The 21,393-nt window shown below is 40.0% G+C and overlaps 1 protein-coding gene across 1 annotated transcript in view; it reads right to left on the bottom strand.

Moving 5' to 3' along the window:
• LOC127642884 (collagen alpha-1(XXVII) chain B-like) overlaps positions 1–20,254 on the bottom strand; it is a 122,118-nt gene extending 101,864 nt beyond the window's left edge. Inside the window, exons 1-2 of the mRNA XM_052125317.1 lie at positions 19,805–20,254; positions 12,501–12,571 (exon numbers count right to left, since the gene is read on the bottom strand). Coding sequence (XP_051981277.1) covers positions 12,501–12,571; positions 19,805–19,857 — 124 coding nt within the window. The 5' untranslated portion in view covers positions 19,858–20,254. The remainder of the gene's footprint in view (positions 1–12,500; positions 12,572–19,804) is intronic.
• Positions 20,255–21,393: the final 1,139 nt, after the last annotated feature.

Here is a 21,393-nt window from a genome sequence, read left to right as displayed (position 1 = left end):
GATTAAATTGGTAATTATCGATCATTTATATCATCGACAACGAATTTCATTATCGATTATATAGATAGTTGCGGTATTTGCACGGAAATGCCAAGTCAGTGACGTCACTTCATTGAAACTCCTTTGAAAAACAACGGAGACAAGCTGAACTTGTTCACTTAGGTATCACAATTACCAAGGACCAACAAAAAAGGACTTTATTGAACTTCAACCCTATTATTCAAAGAACCAGGAAAAAGCTGAACCAGTGGCTGTTATGGGATCTCTCCCTCAGAGGCAGAACCCTACTGTCTGAGGCAGAAGGTTTATCACGGTTAACATATCCAGCTCTATCTTTGTATGTGGACAAAAAACATATTACTGAGATTGACAAGCTTCTTTTTAACTTCTTATGGAAAAATAGAACTCATCGTGTGAAGAAGTCTGTTCTAACAAACGAACATGGAAAGGGTGGATTAAACTTTATCGATTTCTGTACTCTTAATAATACTTTTAAAGTAAATTGGTTGAAACATTTCTTTAAAAACCCTAATTCTATTTGGAATGTCATACCATGTCATATGCTGTCAAAACTGGGTGGGTTGAGCTATTTCTTAACCTGTAATTATAATATTGATAAAGTCCCGATAAAAATGTCAGCCTTTCACCGCCAGGCCTTCCTTTCATGGTCTCTTATTTTCAAACACAACTTTTCACCGAACAAATATTACATATGGAACAAAAAATACATATTGTTTAAACACAAATCTTTATTTATTGATTACTGGTTTAATAATAACATTATTTTTGTTGACCAATTATTTAACAGGGATGGTTGTCTTTACTCATAATGAGTTTCTAGAAGAATACAAAATTCCTGTGTCTCCTGGAGATTATGCCAAAGTCTTTGGAGCAATTTCTTCTGGTGTTTGCATGTTATATAGAGCTCAACCAAGATTGGACACACAACAAATAACTTTGTTATCGCTGACTAACACTTCAGTTGGTAAGATTTGTTTTTCTTGTAACAATGGTAAGAACAATAAACTAATTAGAGCCCTGTTCAAAACAGATATTATCACAGTCCCATATGTGGTTCCATACTGGAATAAATTTGTGAAAAACATTGACTGGAAGCAGGCACGGATTTAGAAAGCAGAGGCCTCTGGGCACAAAATCTTGGGGCCCCCTCCCAGAAATTTTCAGAAATATGCTTGTGGAGACAGAGACGTCTGATAGCTCACCCTTTTTGTTTTCTTTATTTTACAAAAGCACAAGGTTTTGTTGTTATTGTGAGTGTACACAAATAAAAGTAGACCCATTATAGTCTCTAATGATGTCTTACACTTTTCTGTATGCCCCAAAATGACGGAGAATTTTATGTTGTTTCCGCTGTAATGACGACGTAATGCCGGCGCGTCCGTTGACCCCAGAGGATTAACAAGCAGAAGGTTCTAAAAATATTAAAAACAACAAAGCGATACTTCTCTGCAGTGAACTGACGGAATAAGACGAAAGATATTGGCTACTTTTAAAATATTATGTGAAATATTATGTGAAAGTACCCTGAACTAGAGAATGACTCCCACATATTATGCATTGATAAGCCTAGACCGCATATCTGGTCATAAAATTAACAGTCAACATTAATACAACAACGTTACATGATTTAAAAAGCAACTTATCATACGGGGACAGAGGGGTGGTGAAATACGGGTGCTGGACTCTAGCGAAATCAGAAAAAATATTGATTTAGTTGGGTCGGTGCACAGAGATTTGGAAGGCTTCAGCGCCAATCCAGGCATCTATAATAATCAGGGTTTTTAATAAGGGAAAAAGTAATAGATAGAACTACATTTTGAGGCTGTCCAACTGGTAATGTACGTTTACCTACCCGTCACCGCCTGGTCTCTGCCGCCTTCAGCAGGTGTCTGTCTTTCCAGCCGGGCTGTGGTTCTTTGTCTTGTCGTGCTGGTGCTGATGCTCAGGTTCATCTGAAATAGCAAGGCTAGATGTTGTGCTAAACTTCGCTAGCATCACCGCGAGGCACAGCGCTAAATAAAGGCTCTTTATGGTTGGAATATTTCTCCTAATTAAATCCTCTCTGCTATCCTTCTCCCTTTTAGCTTTCCATTTTGTGGCTCCACTGCTCCACCGTTTTTTATCCATGTTGTTTGTTTTTTCGATGTCCTCAATTCTCTTTTTTCACACTGTCTTCTACCGCGGTCTTGCCGCTATCAACAGTTTCCGCGGTAACCTGACTCATTGTCATCATCAGACACAGCCGACACAGCCAAAAAACTGATCATGATACTTTTTTGTGTCCAAAGAAATGATTGTTAACGCACATACACACAAACACACACTCATTATTTAATTTTATTTTAACTTAATTTTAAATAAATAATAAAAAAAAAAGGATGAGGCCACACAGTTAGTGGGGTCTTGGAGGCCCCCTACAGGTCGGAGGCCCCCGGGCACCGGCCCAATCGGCCCGGTGGTAAATCCGGCCTTGACTGGAAGAAGGTCTGGCTCTTACCCAACCGATATTTGCTGACCAACAAAATTAGAGAAATATCGTTTAAAATAATTCATAAGTTTTACCCGTCTAATGATCATATTGTTAAAAAATTTAAAAAAGACATTGATGTAATGTGCACTTTCTGCTCTATGAGTATTGAAACAGTTACCCATTTGTTTTGGCACTGCCCTTTTGTCCAAAGTTTCTGGTCTGATAGTTGTAATTTTATTGCAGAAAAAATTGAGAAAGATTTCAAGTTGTTTTGGAAGGATGTTCTTTTTGGCCTTTATGACCTCAACAGAACTAAGACTAGGCCTCATGAAACTTTCATTATTAATCTCATTATTCTCTTGGCCAAATTTTACATTCATAAATGTAAGTTTGCGCATTCCAAAACATCTTTTATTGCTTTTAACAATGAGGTCAAGCAATATGTCAACACGCTTAAGTATTCTCTTAAAAGGCAACAAAAACTGTGAATGTGTGTAAACAATTTGATATCTTTTTGTAAATCCGTATTTCCCCTGGCAAAATGTGATGATGTGAGTCTTTTGTTTATGTTTTGTTTATGTTAAAACACCCGCAATGTTGGAATCTGCACAATGTATTATAATGGAGATGAACGTTCCTGTAAACTGTGCAATTGTTGAATAAAAAAAAAAAACAACGGAGACAAGCTGAAGCGGAAAAAACACGACCCAAGTTGTCCAGCTCATGAGAGCACTTTATAAATACTTCAAAGAAGATATCATTACTGTTTAATGTGGAGCGGTTGGTGTATCACATTATTAGAAGGCATGTGATGTTTGACGCACTAGAGTTCTCTCCAGCGCATCACTTAGGCTACATTTTTACTGTTAATTGCTATCTTTTAACATGTTATGAATAATAATAAAAAACAGTTTTTACCACAAACGAGCCTCTGTTGAAAATGAGCAAGTTCCGGTTTTTAAAGTGTTTTTTCCTGCGCATGTAACACAGTGAGCAGCGGGATATTTGCAGCGCGAGAGTGAATTTGCACAGGGTTTACAGATTATTGTACTATATTAAACTGTATATAATGCTGAATATAATGTAATAATGCTAAGGTACTGATATTTGAAAGTCCTCCTGATAATGCCACATGTAGCCTAATGTCTGATTTCACTAGAAAATGTATACTATGGCAAAAATTATTTTACTGGATAAACACAATTAAAAATGGTTAGAAACACGTAATCAGTGAAAATACTATTTTAAAACTAGAATATTAAAATACTTAAATTAAATGTGACAGTGAACAAGGATTTGTATCTAACATAATTATGTAGTTTTCTGCTGGGCAGAATTATTAATATATCTATTCTCATATCACTATTGCCCTCTGCTGGACTGATTTTTTTTGTCCCACTCCATGTCCTATGGATAATTGTACTCTTTAATGATGAGCACTTTTTGATAGCCTAAGTTTGGCCTGAAAGTAATAAAAGTAATAAATTCCAAATGTTCATGATTCAGTCTTTGTTCAAAGTTGTGTGAGAGTACTGAATCATGAATTCAGTCATATAAATCAAACCAAATCCTTAAGCCCTTTATCATTTCAGTTTTTTGAAAAACCATAGTTTAATAAAATACAGGAATACATTTTTATCAGATTTATCGTAGAATTAATCGAATATTAATCGATTATCATAATAATCAATAGTTGCAGCCCTATTATAAAGAATGTACAATGCATATAGGCAATATAAAAACTCTTATCAGGTGCTGATTCTTCGGCCAAATCATTGTGCTGATCCGAAAGTGTGCGAATAGAATACAAAACATTATTTCAATCATATATCAAATTAATATCAAGTAAAGGCCTGGGGAAAAAAGCTTTTAGAGTTTATTAGCTGTAAGCATTTCTTTTGTCACGTTTCACTTACATGAAACACAAACAGAATAAAAAAAACAGCAGATGATCCCGATTGAGACAGTTGCTTTAATGGTCCCGAGTCCAAATACAATGTTATATAATGCATAGACATTAAAATAAACTTTGATAAAATGAGACGCTACTTCAGATTTCCTTGTTATTACATAACCCCCCTGACATCAGGCCTGTCTATCACCCCCCTCCCCCATTTCTGGACAGTCAGGAAGTCGGCGACAGCCATCTGTGCTCCTGGCCTGTGGACCACCTTGAACTACCAATGGGTGATCTGCGAGTTGGTATCTTTTATGCGGGGGAGCCACTGGAGGGGCGTGATCTGAGCAGAGAGTGAAGGCCCACCCCAACAGGTAGTACAGGAGAGTAGGGCTGCACAATTAATAGAAAAACTAATCGCATTTACGATTTTGGCTGCAACGATTATGTAATCGTGAAAACTGACGATTACAGCGTTCAATTTAAGTCTGCTCCTTTTTCGTAAATGGTTTCTATTAACAACGTGTTTTTGCCGCGGTTGAGTATTCTAACCAATCACTAACATGTCCGTTGAGCAATGAAATGGCAATAGCCAATCAGAGCTGCTTAAATTAGTCCTCTGTCCTATCAATAATGACAACTGATCCATCTGAATGCCCAGACGCTTGCTTTATGTTCCACCTCTGTTCACAGTGGCACACGAAAATGAATACTGAAGAAACATCACCTGACACTTGAAAAGAAGCTGTAGAACAGAGCGAAAAGCACTTTGTACTTATTTTGGATTCAATGCATATTGCACCGCTCGCTTTGTACATAGATGCACATGAGCAACACAACAAAACTAAAACACTCCCGTTCTAATCAAGGCATAGACGCGGTGAAAATAGTTTATTTATTATGCTGATTATATAGCTTTGTTTTTAATGAGAGCATTAGCAAGAGTGCTGCACTTAGTGCGGAACGTCAGTGAGCTTGCGTCGAAACACAGTTGTTGAATGATGAGCGGCAAGGCAAAAGATTCGTTTAACAACATGTAACTTTACTAGGAGATATACAGAGGTCCAACATAACAGCATATAACTTACTCCACATGCCTACCCGCGCCCCCGTACCAAACCCAGCCTTTTCAACCTAGTCCGTCAGATTTAAAGCTACAGAGCACTATGTTCTACAACAGTGTAAACCTGCAGTGACTGACAGTCATTGTAATGGGAGAGTTTGCTTGATTTGTGTGCACAATTTATGAAAAATGTAATAACAGTTTTGTTTTGTCATGTTAATAAGTAGGCCAATGTGAATGTGATTTGTATAAAAATAGCAATAAAGTAATTCGGCTGAACTGTTCGAAGATGAAAATATTTCAGGAATAGCCGTCATTGTTATCGCGTCTGCTCAAATAAGACCCATTTGCAACACATCGGGTATTAGTAGATTTAACATTTTCACGAATCACACAAATTCCGATCGCAAATGACTGTTTTTAATTTCCAAAGTGCAACCACTGAGGCCAAAACTTATCTAACGATGATCTTACATGAACAAGATCACCATTGAAGATCTAACAGGATGAATGGGCACCCATCTCACCATCATGGTGCTTAATGAATGCAGTAACTTGGTCAATTTAAATCAGCTGTTAATACCTTTGAATATTGAAAATGCCATATTATTTACTGTATGTGGACTAATAATTTAAGCAGTAATTTAGCAATAATTTAATTTATTTTATACCATAGATATCCATTTAAAATAATTTTTATTTGGCTTAACATTAACAAACATTATTACAATATTTAATGCTTAAAAGATGCTTAAAAGAAACTGGAGCGCAGCTCATATCCACCATTGAAATCTGCTGAAGAACCGCACGGTTGCTTGCTTTGTGATGTCACGGTAATTTTATATTTTAATCAACATTAATAATCGCAATAATCGACAATTATGATTTTTGCTATAATCGTGCAGCCCTACCAGAGAATGAGACCGGACCACCCACTTGATGACAAGACACTCAGCGAGAGCTTGTGGCTAATGTACAGTACGGTGTGCTCCTCCCTCTCCACCACCTGCAAGAGCACCGCTCCAGCCCTCTGTCCGTATGCAACACAAAAGGGAGAGAGAAATCAGGTGAATGTAAAAGCGGCCCCCCACAAAGTGCGGCTTTAACTTACATAAACACCTGTTGACACTGCTGCTTCCACTGGACTGGGTCTAGAGCTCCCTTTTTAGTGAGATCAGTCAGCAGGCTGTTGACGTCCAAATAATTAGGCACAAAGATCCTATAATAGCCAGCCAGCCCCAGGAACTGTCTCATCCCCTTTTTGATCTTGATACCCAGATACCGTACCTCTACCCGCCCAATCGTGCACTTCTGTGAGTCCCACCTATCGCAGCGACCTCAGAACCACCTTCAGATGCTGCATGTGCATGTGTCATCTAAATAGGCAGCGGCGTAAGTTGAATGCGGTCTGATGATTCGGTCCATGAGGCACTGAAAAGTAGCCAGGGCCCCAAACAAAGCGAATGGAAGTGTCACACACTGGTGTAATCCAAACGGTGTGGAGAAGGCTGTTTTTTTCAAAGGATATTGATGTCAAGGGGATATGCCAATAACCCTTTGTCAATAGATGGCATGGTGTTTTCCTCTCCACTAAGTGACCCCCCATTGGATTATAATGAGCTACCTGGAACAACATTTCCCGGCAGCTCTATGGTATTAACAGCTGTGATGTATCCTCTTTTGTTTGAATGTCCTGCATCACTTGATACAACCGTTCTTTTATTATCACAAAATAAGGCTATGAAAGCGTGATGTTCTGTTGGAGTTGTTGACCATCAGAAACTTTCACTTGGTCGAGGGCGTGCCTCAGGGTTTCTTTTCATTGACCGAAAGAGCTGGAGATGCTGTTCTTGGCTCCGGCCAACCCGCTGCAGAATGGTTTTCTTCAAGTCTCTGTCGACCAGGAGACTAGCCTCTGGCAGTTGTTGAGCTGCGAGATGGGCTTCCCCGGACAACAAAGGGATGAGTCGGGCTGGCCACTCAGCATGCAGCCAACCCAAAATCTCTGTGGTTTGCTTGAATAGGAAGGCTCCTGGGTCATCTTCCACCCCCATCTTCATGAGTGAGGTTGGGCATGGGGCTGCTGTTGTCCGGGGTCACGGGCGGGGCTTTCTGTTGACTGGGGAGACTCCAGATCACCTGCCAGTCCTCTGCTTGAGCTCTGAGGATCTCATGGAAGCGGCGTTCTTGGTCCTGATGAAGCTCAATCAGGGCCTGATGGTGGGAGTGGTGCAGGCTGGCGAGAGACTTGAGGACTTCAGCAAATGGGGAGGACTCCATGAGGTGTACTTCCTTCAGTTCAATCCCGAGTTTGGGCACCAGTGTAACAATCTTCTAGGTCAGGAGGGAAGGAGGACACAGGGGACTGGTTTCTTACCACTCACAGGTAAGGGTTTTTAATGAATAAACCTCAGTGCTTACAGCTTCAAAAATACACGTCAGCTTTACAACTTTACAACAACACATTAGCTTCACAATCAGTCTCTGAACCCAGACTCTCTCAGTCCTCTTACCGCTGACATGGTCCCTTTTATGCCACTTTCCCCAAGCTGGTGTTAATCATTATCTGGCTCAGGTGTACAGTTATGCACCCTTAACGCTTTCGACGAACGCTCGACCATGCCCCTGCTGTCACAAACTTTTTTAAGCAGCTCTTCAATTCTTTTAAAATAGAAAAACAATAAATAGGTGATGTTTATCTGTTTTTCAGAGTTGCAGTTTGCTTTAGCAATAACAATTTTTTTCCCAACTATTTAAAAAGTTACAGTTAATTCATCAAGGACCAGTTTAAGTTGATAACACTGCATTGATCACAAGAGACTACAGAACCCTACATGTTTGGAGACACCTAAAATACTTATTAGCCCAATATTAATAATATTTTTCAGAATTTTTATTTTAATATATTGTTTTAGCCATCACCGTCACCATTGTTCACAAAAGCTGCATGCAATTTTACCAGTTGTCAGGTCCCGTGCAATGCGAAACTGCCTTGCAGATTCTAGTACATTGGCTACATACCCGTCTTTATGTGTTCGTCATGCCAGCCACCTCAGTAATCGATGTTACACAGCAGTCTCCATAGTAAAATTCAAGCGTATTGGTTAACTGAGTGTGCGGCTCTGCAGGTGTGTTTGCTCAACATGGTGAAACAAACTCTGGCTATGTCTACAACATCAGGGGGTGCTACAACTTCTTGCAGACAGAGTGTCCATTTATTTGTGTTTCATTACTTTTATTTATTTATTTTGTTCAATGCATCACAAATCAAATGTCATGAACTTGGTTGGACTTGGAAAAAAATCCATGACAAATTCAAATCTATTAAAAACGAACTTGGGTACCCCAACTCTTAAATATTTTAAGAGGTGCACATCAGGCTATGTCGTAGGTTCGACGCAGAGGTATAAATCAGCCTAAAGCCATGCATTACTTAAACCACAGATGATAATCAGCAGATTGGACTAGGTTGTGTAAAAAGAGAAGTATGCTGGCAGACAACTCAAATATAAACATAATGGCCTGTAAAAAAATATCTCAGACATTCTTCTCTGAAGTTATAAAATGTTATCATCTTAATTATTTCACATACATCACACAAGATCCAGAAACAAAACTCTTACAATAACAAATATCCAGCAGTGCACCTCAACAGAACACACACTAGAAGATCCACTAGTCACAGTATAGTGAATGTTGAGATCACCAATCATCTATAAATGCAATACATGAAACAATATCTTAATTTTAAAGACCCAAAGGAATCTAAATATGAGTTTACTCCATGTATGTGCTAGCTTTTAAACCATTTGTATGTATGTCAGTGTACTAACTAACACTGACTAAATACAATTTTAACAGATATACACATTTAAAATGTACAGTTTTTCTCTTTAGAAAAACAGACTGAAAAATATTGATGTCTAATCTTGCACTACACATGTCCAATCAAATGCTCTCCAGAATGAGAATGCCCATTCCTCTACCAGCACCTGCATCATTCTAGTAAGTTGCAAATTATGGTTTGTGGCTGCAGTAACGTAACTAAAGCCTATTGGTTATTTAAATATTTATTTAATTTTTTAAGTGATGAGCCTATCCTATCCAAATGTCCTGTTTGAATAGGAAATTAAAAGCAATTTCATGGGGCCTTTGAGAAGCAAAACATAGACCCTGTTGCAGACACTAATATTCCATCGAGCTAAAACAGTAGATACGCTTGATATGGAACAGTAAGCCATTTAAACGATTTGGCTTAGCATCAATTCCCAGAGCCAAGCTGAAACAACATTGAAAAAATGCAATTTGCCCTCGAAGGACTGTCCAAATAAATGTTAGTGGAAAGTGGAACGTCATTCTCTGAAAATCATATTTTAAACTAAAGATAAGCTCGATGGTTAGAGAAGAATTCCAAAACGTCTCCAGCTATGGCTCACATATATGATGTGGCCATAAGCCATGTGGCAGATATCCTGAGAAATCTCAGACAGCAGAAGTTGATATAAGGACTGTCCCACATATAGAACTCTGTACATCTACAGAAGCCCAATCAGTGACATCCAATCAGGCACAATCATACTGCCTCTCAAATGGAGATGTACACTACATAAGGGATGTTCATTAAATAGTGGCTGTTTCAATGCAAATGCACAAATGTTTGGAGTAGTGATACAGGGCCAACCCTAGCATTTTGGGGGCCCTAAGAAGATTTTCAAAATGAGGCCCCCCTACCTTCAAGTACACCTATAAACAAATAAACAAGTCTATTTATTTAAAAGTGTAACACTTAAAAATGCAAAACTATCAACTGTAGTTTTTCAGTACAGGTATAACTACTTCAGATGTACAAAAAAGTTAGAAATCTCTTTTTTAACAAACCAAACACATATCACATGCACAAATTAATAAATATATTGATTGAAATTCTGTGCAAATGAATAAGAAAGAATGAAATTACCAAATGGTAAGGTATGGCACAGAACACTTGCTGTAAATAGTGGCATAAGGTATTTGCACCCTGGTGTATAATAAAAAAGTATATAATCTAATAAGTAGGCTATTGTGAAGGAACTTAACTACATTGCTGGCAGCGGGAAGAAACGCACCTGATGTGTCACATAATGGTACCTCATCACTCTTGTCTTCAAATGACAATGGCTTTAGAGAGAGGGGTTTCTTCAAGTCTAGGAAATGTGTTACCATGACCCCTGTTCCGCTGGCACATGAGATGCCAAGCTGCTAGAAAAAGCTGCCTTTGATTGTTTAATACCGGGAAAAGCATGTGTGCACCCATCCACCCCCTTCTCTGCACTGCCTAACCTTCAATGATCACAACGAAAATGTTGTGTTTATTTTCAGTGATATCACAGTCCCCTTAGACACTTTATTTGGATCTTTTGCATTCATTTTTATTTAAAATAAGTGACTGGCATGTACTATATGTCTCCAGTTACATAGATCAATAAGGGGAAAATACTGAAATTGGCAAAAGGTGAATTTGAACTCAGAACTAGCTGTTTTACTAATGTCGCCAAATCAGATATTAGGCTGTAAGAGTTCAAATTCACATACTTATCACTCCCCGTCTTTTCTTCAAAGCGTATGCAATGTTTTTAATAGTTTTGACTGGTTTCATCAGACTATTGGCATGCATACAGCTGGTCTGTGTACCCAGATATATTTTCAATTATTGCAAATAATTATATGGCTATGTTAACATATACAGCCCTATTCCTTTTTAAATTTGATTTAGGGATTCAAATCTTACATTTGTTTTGGATTTAAAATCTACTACACACATTTTTTTTTTTTTTTGTCCTTGTGCGGTCCAAAATGTAAGGTTTCAGTTCAAGGACTGAAAATATCTGTGTGTGTATATATAAAAACAATATGTGTAATTATTCTATTATCTTAAAGAGACATTATATTATAAATGTGAAGAAGCAGTCATAATAGTCAGGCATGTAATAATAATTCACTTGTGAATCAAATAAAGGCTAAATATTCTCTATGTGATATACAAGACAAAGTATGAGATGTGTTAAACTAAAATATGTGGATTCTAGACAAAATGTTCTTATAAAACGATAACTTACTTGAATTGACAAGAAGAAAAAGAAAAACACTTTTATCTTTATGTATCCTGCACTAGTCTATTATAATAAGGCACAAGTAGAGCAGTCACATGGGCATAAAAAAGAACAAATGGAAATCCATTTAAAAATAGACAAATTTGAAGCTGCCAGAGGGAAAATAACAGTTGTTATATGTATGAATTTAAACATTATAGCTTATACAGACACATATAGCAACAGTAGTTAAACTACTAACTTTTAGTTAGCCACTAATAAAGCCTGTCAAACAAAGTTGCGAATAAGCTATATACCATACTGATAACACAAAATAATGCCATATGTGTAACAAGTTGTTTAGAGAATCTGATATAATATGCAACTCGCTTCCACATTAAAAGCATCTAATACATCATAGAAATCAACTACGCAGTGGACTAAATCCAGTGAGTCTGCAGTGAGGACTAGTTGCTCAACTGATGTTGGGATAAAAAGCATAGCATATAGCAATACTGAAGTACTGGTTTTTCATTCACTAGTATCAGATAAACAGACTCATGTTCATCAAATGCTGCTAGAAATATCATCAGAATAATGATAACTCTGGCAAATATGATGCACACTTCTCCAACAAAATGCAGTACTGGTGGCCTCTTTCACTTCTGCCTCATGGAAAACTCCAAATTAGTTGTAACATGAGAAATATATTTACCTAAGACCTGTCAAGTATCCTCAACATTTATTACAAGGCAGTCTTGGAGGTCTTTGGATGTTAATGCACCCATGCTTTCATGTAGAATACATGGTTTCAACAAATATCTCATGTGCATGACAAATTGAGCTTCAAATTGACTTTTTGCAAATGCATATTGTTTATGCTGTATCAGATACTAAATGGGGATAATTGGGTTTGTTTGTTTTTTTACAATTTTGAAAATACATTAATGAACTTACTTAAGACACTTATTTTACTCTTACCTGCCGGCTGTGTTTGTGCAAACCCCAGGCAGCATGACCAGTAAAGAACCATGAAGAGAAAGACAGCTCTCCTGTAAAAATAGAAGAAATAAAAGTAAAAAGTAAACTCTCAAGAGTAGTTTATATGTAAGGGATAATCCATGGCTAGGGGTGCGTTAAACAATTTTAAATGCACAGCATGGAGGTGAAGAACCAGTGGTTGCCTCCACGAATGTTATGTTCTAAAGTGTATAGGCGGCACTTCAGCACATAACATACTCAACACATTACAGTTTTAATAATCTTGCATCGCCTTGCTGGACAGCGAAAGTGTTGTATTGTAATGCTTACAATATGTCCTGATTTCCTTCTCGCACCCTCCAAGCTGAATTCCATTATATTAGCTATGCTGATGAAAGTGGTTAGGAAATGTTTTCAGTTGCTGTAGCTCACCCTGCTTGTTATGTAATGTTATGTTGCTATGGTTATAAGCAGAGCATTAATATCGAATGGTAATTAAAACTGGCCAGAATTACCTGTGCATTCAACGGTTTGAACCGCACGCATTCCAGCCAATCAAAATAAAGAATTCTAACAGACCATGGTATAAAAGATTTGATTAATGTCAATGACGTTGTAGTAGGTTTGGTCTTGGCGGACTATATCTGCTTTATGCATGCTGCGGCTGCTGCTGTTTGGCATAAGACAATATTCTGCTGCAGTTGGAAATGTGCTGCATCTACGAAGAGACATGCTGCTGCGAGCCCGCGACTGAACAAAATCAAACTGATTAATTTCAAGTTTATTTAAAATATATTCATTAGTCTTATTTTCTCTGTCTTCTCTTCTGAAAAGAACTTAGTGCAGTTCCCTTCTCACAAACTTCTCTAAGTTTAACTGGTAAACACTGTAGCTATGCTAGTTCACCAGCTAGTCTAGCACCAAACAAACATTAAAAACCAGTATGGAAATTAATTCTGGTCTAAGCTGTTTTATCCACAGTTTCAACTTAAACTAGTAAAGAACAACTAATGTAATCAAACTGAAATTTAAAACAACATATTCAAAGAGCTAAATAAAGAAAGGTCTATACTTTCCATACCCCTGCATACTGAGAAGAGATCTCTAATGAAAGCTTATGTGCCAATCTCACAAAAGACAATGAAGGAAACCACTGCATTAAGCTTCGAAGTCTATCAGTGGTGTAGTGTATTGGATGCTAAAAGTAGCATTTCTCACCAAATAATGCCTCTGTGAGGGCTATTTAAATCCCAGGTCAAAGCTCTCCAAAATAAGAATCAAAGGTGTTTTGCCATTGTCCTTTCTTCTCTCAGCTACTGAATGAATACAAAGGACCACATTAATCTAAATTACCAGTCTAGTCACTGTCCAAGAGCAGCGCTTCGTCTGCCTGTAGGCCAGTAACACTTGGCGGCAGCAGGAGCCTTCAGTATAGAGCCATAACAGCTGTTTCTGCTCAATGGCCAGTCAAAGCTTATCATCTGCCTGGATGCCAAAAATGTGTGATGCTTCATATAGAAAGTGAGTGTTTCCTATCAATATGCCAAAGCTATGAAATTCTGAAATCTCCATTCTAAGAAGTCTTAAATAACAAAGGAGTGCTGTAATGAGCTGTTATCAATGATAAGAGCATTAAATTACTGTATTTAGCATTAAGTTACTTTCCCTAAGATATTATACTTGATAGGAGAAAAAGCAAAAGAAAGAAATCCATGAGGTTTGTGTACATTACATGGTCAAAAATAAAATTATTTATGTAAGATATTTGCATAGAACCTACTTGTGAGAATGTGTAATGTTGGGCCAAAGTCAAAGGAAATGGGGTTAGTCTGAGATATTAATTTTTGACTCTCTATCCTTTTAAATATGAAACATAAATGGTATTGTATATATCTTTGCATGTCCCTTCATCAAACCATGCTGAGGAGGTCTGTTTAATAAAATTCTAATTCATTTTATTTAGGTATATATTTATTATGAGGTAATCACATCTTAGGTTGCTGCTCTGTGTTGTGCTCATGATCATAAGACGAAGTCAGTGTACATGAAAACCGTAAACATATCCACCACTCCGGTGTTCAGTTATATATAATTTTCTCAGATAGATCTCTTTGCCTCCCAAGACAACTCCCACTGCCCGCTCTGGTAATCCCTAATGGAGGCCCCTCTCGGCACAGATGCACTGGCACACAGCTGGCCCCGGGGGCTGCACAAGTACGCATTTCCCTCAGTGAGCCTTCTTGCACTGGTGCTGTGCAAGGTCAGGGAGAACGAGGAACATGAGGCCTCTCGGACCTGGTTCTCGGATCTCATGCTCCTCGCGACAGCACCTCCCTGGCAAATTCCCCTGAGGAAGGACCTCCTTTCTCAGGGATGGGGCACCCTCTGGCACCGCGCCCAGACCTCTGGAACCTCCATGTCTGGCCCCTGGACAGGATGCAGAAGACTTAAGCGGTCTACCTCCTGCAGTCGTAGACATGATCAACCAAGCCAGAGATCCCCCAGGCAGCTTTACGCCCTCAAGTGGCGTCTGTTCGCAAATTGGTGATCTTCCAGATCTGAAGACCACCAGAGATGCGTAGTTAAGTCAGTGCTATCATTCCTGCAGGAGAGGTTGGAGGGTAGGCTGTCCACCTCCACCTTAAAGGTGTATGTTATCAGGTTCCTTAAGAGGCCTGTTCCCCTCCTGGGATCTCTCAGTGGTCCTCTCAGGCCTTCAGAGACCCTCCTTCGATCCGCTTGATTCAGTCGAGCTCAAAGCCCTCTCCTAGAAGATGACCCCCTTCAGGGATTAGGTCATGAACCTGCAACGAAACTGACCCAGGAGGAGGCAGACCCAGCCTCTTCGTTGCTGTGTCTGGTACTTGCTTTGCGCACCCATGTGGACCGCAAGCAGGGTTCTAGATGCCCTGAGCAGCTCTTTGACCCTCGTAAAGACTGGGGACCGGTTTGTCAATACTCGACATCCCCTCAACAGGAAGTGTCAAAATGTATTCCCATCTCAGAGAACCTGGCAGCGTGGAAGCTACTGCCAGGTGTTTCTTTGTGGGTTCTAAGAACAGTAGAAAAGAGCTACAGAATTCAATTCGATCACCGTTCTCTGCGTTTCAACGGAGTGGTATCCACTACCGTGAAACCGGAACAAGCATGTCTACTGTGGAACAAACTGCAAAATCTCTTGGTCAAAGGGGCCATAGAACATGTTCCCCTTCCAGAGAAAGAGTCAGGTTACTACAACAGATACTTCCTGGTTCCCAAGAAGGGTGGGAGGTTGCGTCCGATTTTAGACCTTCAAGGCTTGAATCGCTCAGTCAAGGCGTTCAAGTTCAAGATGCTAACGGTCAAGACGGTTGTGTCTCAAATCCAACATCACGATTGGTTGGTCACGATCGATCTCATGGATGCATATTTCCATATAGAAATTCTGCCACAACACAGGAAGTTCCTGAGGTTTGCTTTCAGGGGCGAAGCTTTCCAATATCGGGTTCTTCCATTCAGCTTAGCCCTATCATCCTACACATTCACGGAATGTATGGATGCAGCACTAGCTCCTTTGCGACTCCGGGGCATCCACATTCTGAATTATATAGACGACTGGCTGATACTAGCACAGTCACAAGAACTGGCTTTTCACCACAGAGTTATCGTCTTAGCTCATCTGGTTTCTCTGGGTCTGAGACTCAACGTCAAAAAGAGTGTTCTCTCTCCTACTCAGGAAATTACCTATCTAGGGGTTGTATGGAATTCGATCATGATGCGGGCACAATTGTCTCCTGCTCGAATCGTGTCCTTTCAGAACACCCTGAGCAAAGTCAGTCTAGGTCAAGGTTGCACTGTTCGTCAGTATCAATGAATATTATCTCATGGCATCTGCATCCTCGGTGATTCCTTTGGGCCTTCTGCACATGAGACCGTTTCAGTTGTGGCTCAAAGCCAGGGGATTTCATCCAAGGGGCAGATAAGGGTTACGTTCCGCACGTTTCGTACCCTTTCTATGTGGTTAAGACCCCGGTTCCTCACTTTGGGTCCCACTCTAGGTGCGTCTTGCCATCGCAAATTGCTAATGACAGACGCCTCCCTAATGGGCTGGGGTGCGGACTTACGTGGTCATCCAGCTCATGGGAAATGGGAGAGTCATCATCTCGATTGGTACATCAACTGCCTTGAGTTGATGGTGGTATTTCTGTCTCTGAAATACTTCCTCCAGTATTTGAGAGGCTGCCATGTCCTGGTGCGGATGCACAACATAGCTGTAGTCTCTTACATAAACCATCAAGGAGGTCTACATTCACGCCAGCTCAACAGACTGGCATGGCAGATTCTCCTTTGGGCCCAGGGCAAGCTCCTGTCAATCAGAGCAGTTTATATCCCTGGATGCCTGAATGTGGGAGCAGATTTACTGTTCAGACAGAGAATACTGACCCTGAGGTAGTGGAACAAATCTGGTTGAGATTATACAGAGTGGAAGTGAACCTCTTTGCTTCCCAACAGACAGCGCAATGTCCCCTCTACTTCTCTCTGAGTCACCCAGCCCCCCTGGGTCTGGACGCGATGGCACATACATGGCCCAGAATGTATGTGTTTCCTCCGGTTTCTCTGTTCCCGGGAGTCTTGGCCAGAGTTCACCAGCAAGGGTCTTGCCTCTTACTGATAGTGCGCATTGGCCGAACAGGGTATGGTTCTCTGAGATAATGTCTCTCCTCGATGGCTCGCCTTCTGCGATTCTGGACAGGAGGGACCTTCTGTCCCAGGCGCAGGGGACAATATTTCATCCCCAGCCTGAGCTGTGGAACCTTCATGTTTGGCCCCTGAAAGGTACCAACTGAGGGACACTGAGCTTTCACCTGAGTGCTATGGCTCCCTCTACTAGAAGACGTTATGCCAATAAATGGGGAGTCTTTGAAAGATGGTGCAGTGCACATAATGCAGATCCAGTTAACTGCCAGATTGCTTCAGTTCTGTGCTTTTGCAGGAAAAATTATCAGTAGGCACATGCCCCCACAACTCTCAGGGTTTATGTGGCCACTGTATCGGCTTGCCACGCCTTGATTGACGGGATGCCTTTGGGGAGACATCCCCTGCTCACTCGCTTTGTTCGTGGAGCCATGCGTTCAAAACCTCCTGCTAGGACCAGGATCCCTTCATGGGACTTAGCAATAGTCCTTAAGGGTCTGGTTCAGACCCCCTTTGAACTTCTAGAGTCAGCGTCTGATAAACTTCTGACTCTCAAGGTAGTTTTTCTTATGGCAATTACTTCTCTATAAATAATTGGGGACCTACAGGCTCTGTCCGTCTTGCTATCCTGCTTAGATTTTGCCCCAGGAATGGCTAAAGCAATATTGCACCCTAACCCTGACTACCTGCCTAAGGTTCCTTTCTCGACCGTACATCCGGTCACTCTCGAAGCCTTCTGCTCCCCGCCGTTTATAACCCCGGAGCAGGAAAGACTTCACAAACTGTGTCCAGTCCGCGCCCTTCAGACTTATGTCCACCGCACTAGCCAGTGGTGTAAGTCAGGGCAACTATTTGTTTGTCATAGGGGTCTTAACAAAGGTGCGGCTGCCACCAAGCAAACCATGTCACATTGGGTGATGGATGCTATTGCCCTGGCCTACGTGGCACGCGGTCAAGCTTCACCAGAAGGTATCAGGGCTCACTCTACCAGAGGGGTCACCCCCTAAAGCTTTAGCCAGAGGTATCCCTCTGCAACATGTTTGTAATGCGGTGGGCAAGTCCTTTCCGCATACATTCATATGATTCTATAGTTTGGATGTTCATGCTACTCTGGGCTCTTATGTCCTTGAGTCTACATCACAAGCTCATGTCTGAGACCACTCGCGCTCTTGTGAGCACAAGTACACAACCGTAAGGGGTCCGGACATCCACAGTTCGGCTGCGTGGGTATTCTCGGTCCCAAAGTGTAGCTTTTTGATAGGGAACATCTTGGGTTACTTAACTGTAACCCCTGTTCCCTGATAAAAGCAGAACGAGATGCTGCACTTCATTGCCACACTGAAGATGCCCCAGGACTGCTCTTGTATGTGGCGCATCTATTTATAGCCCTTTACCGGTGCATCCTGATGATGTCACCGGCGGAGGCTATACATTTTGTTAATTTCATTGACGTGTTGCACACATATTCACAGCTGGTCACACCTAAAAGATGTTCCCAAAGCTCTAAATCAGCACAGCATCTCGTTCCGCTTTTATCAGGGAACAGGGGTTACAGTTAAGTAACCCAAGACAGTCCTTCCATTGGGGAATGGAGGTTACAACAGTAACCATGACGTTTTACTTCAAACAGCATTCTCTTGATAGAGCCAGGAGAACTTTAGCACTTGCTGTGCAGCCCCCATCCAGCATGCCCTCTCACCTCATCCCAGAGAGCGAGCAAGAGAGAGAAAGAGAGAGAGAGAGAGAGAGAGAGAGCACTAATTTAAACAGAAGATAAATGGAAAATGAGAGATGAAATCTACAATGAGGTTGTATGTTGTATTTGTTGCCAATAGCAACTGCATTAGGCATCAAATACTATTAATTAACCATATTTGTTCTGCATTTATTAATGTTAGTTTTGGCAACTAATATTAATGCATACAACTTTTAATGTTGAAATTACCATTAACCAAAGTCAATAATTGCTGTAAAAGCATTGTTCATTCATGTAGTTAACTCATGTTAAAGAATAACCTTTCTGTAAAGTGTTAGGCTACCAATGAAGTTATAAAAACACCCAACATAAATGTTGAAAAATGCTTATAGACTGCTTATAGATCTTGATAAATGCTTGAAAACTAAAACAATCTATAAATCTAAAATACTACTAATAATACAATATTTCAAAAGGAAACTGCTGGATTAGGTCACTTCCAAATCAACAGAAATGGTCATCCAGAGAGACTTTTTTCTTCTTCTTCAGATTTTAAAACTAAATAAAGAACAAACTGCTTTTGCAAAATATCGGCAAAATGTCCCTTATAATTCATTAATTGTTTGGCTCAACTGTAAATCACTGCATACAAAAATATTAACCTAAAACAAAAGCATGTAAGGAAAGATTGCCACGAATTTTTTTTTAATTATTATTATTTTTATTATTAGTAGTATTATTTATTTATTTAAACAAACAATATTCTGCAAGTCTTCTGCGTCCCATTCGTTCATCAAGTTTCCAGCACTCAAGAATGGACATCATGTACTTCGTCCCGTAGAGCGTGAACTCATTCTTCCAGGCTAATTTCTGACCCATTTAACATTTCTCTGAAATCTTTCTATTTATTCTCATAACGAGTTCTGTTACTCACCCCCCGACTCCAGCTGCTTTGAGTTTGGAGTGCGGGCCATTGTCCGGCTCCATCGCGCTTACTTCATTCTTCCTCGCGAGTGTTTGGTGCAGTCAAGACATGACAGATCTGTTGAATTACTTCCATAACAGAATGTCCCTTAATAACTGCTGATGGTCTCAATGCAACACTGCAGTACAATACCACATCCCGTAGTCTTCCCCAAATGCCATATCTAGTACTTTCCAAAGCGGGTGATCAGTGTGTCGCGATGTAAACTTCTCCATCTGACAGTCAACGATCCGATGATGCTGAAAACTGAAATAGTTAAGTCAAATGCGGCACACACAGACATGATTTGCTGAGGTCAACCACAGGCGCTTAGTCAAGTCGCCGATAATATCTCAAGTACTTAGTAGTAGGCACGCAGCTGAAGTTAAATTGGGACACTGGAAACATCTTTCCCTCTGTCGCCGCCAACAGTCTTTGCGAGAAAGACACACTTCGCTTGTGAAAGAAGAGGCGAATCACTGGAAGGTGTGTCTTTCCAAAGGCAGGCGTGAATTTTATTCATTCGTCAGACAAAGAACGAAATATATAAAGAAACACTGTTCGTATTCAACAGTTAAAGAAAATAATTTATTTGCCGGAGGTGACTTTTACTGTGAATCTTTTGTCCTCCCATTGCAACTCAGTTTTCATTTGGAAATTTTTCTAAAGTATCTTGTAAAGGTTATTTAAAACTTTTATTTAAAAAGATTTGTACACGAAAACAAATGCAATGCAAATTAAAGGTATTTTCTTTCAGAATAATACACATACAATTTCACAGTAGAACTTATGCAGGCTGAATTTTGCTTAGTCTTATCATCTGGAACATTTGGCTGTCTGAAATATGTTAAAAGAGATATGGAGGACATTGGCAAGACAATGTGTGTTTTCCACTCTAAGGAAATGTTAAGCAGCACTGATTCATTAATTTGGGCTCATTTGAAAAGTTTTACTCATTAACAAATGAAATGTGTTTTTGTGAAGTGTGATCTGAGTGGTGTGCACTCACATGAGATGAAGACTGTACTCATAATAGTTTTCTAAAATAGTGTTTTTATTATACATGGTGCGGGTCACCCCTTCAACGTGTTTCGCCATGTTGAAATGACGTGGTCCGCTGTGTTTCACTAAACGTCAAAGAAGAAAATCCTTGTGCTCATTGCTAAGCAGATACGCTTGGCTATGCTTAGCGCAGTGTTGTTTGGTGTTGCGAAGAGCAAACAGAATACAATGGAACATACTTATGATCGTGCTTTAGAAGCAGAGACAACAGAAGATTCAGTAGCTGTACTGCCGAAGAAGCGAAAAAGGTCAGAAGCAAGAAGACAAGTAAGTAAACATTGGAACGGAATACACAAAGGTGGAAATATTTGATGACGGAGAAAAACATGAGTAGTGATGCCGATGTTGCTTCTTTTTTTTTTGGACAGGTAAAACATTATCAATTGTTTAGACCACTCTCTAAAATAGTATCAGTGGAATTTACAGAAAACTCAACTTTAAAATTGCATGTGTAGTCAAAGTATGTTAGTAATCGACCATTTTCAGTGGTGTTTACA

Source organism: Xyrauchen texanus, chromosome 4 (genome assembly GCF_025860055.1).
Source record: "Xyrauchen texanus isolate HMW12.3.18 chromosome 4, RBS_HiC_50CHRs, whole genome shotgun sequence".
NCBI lineage: Eukaryota > Metazoa > Chordata > Actinopteri > Cypriniformes > Catostomidae > Xyrauchen > Xyrauchen texanus.
The sequence above is the reverse complement of the archived record's forward strand: the minus strand, read 5'-3'. Positions and strand labels throughout refer to the sequence as shown.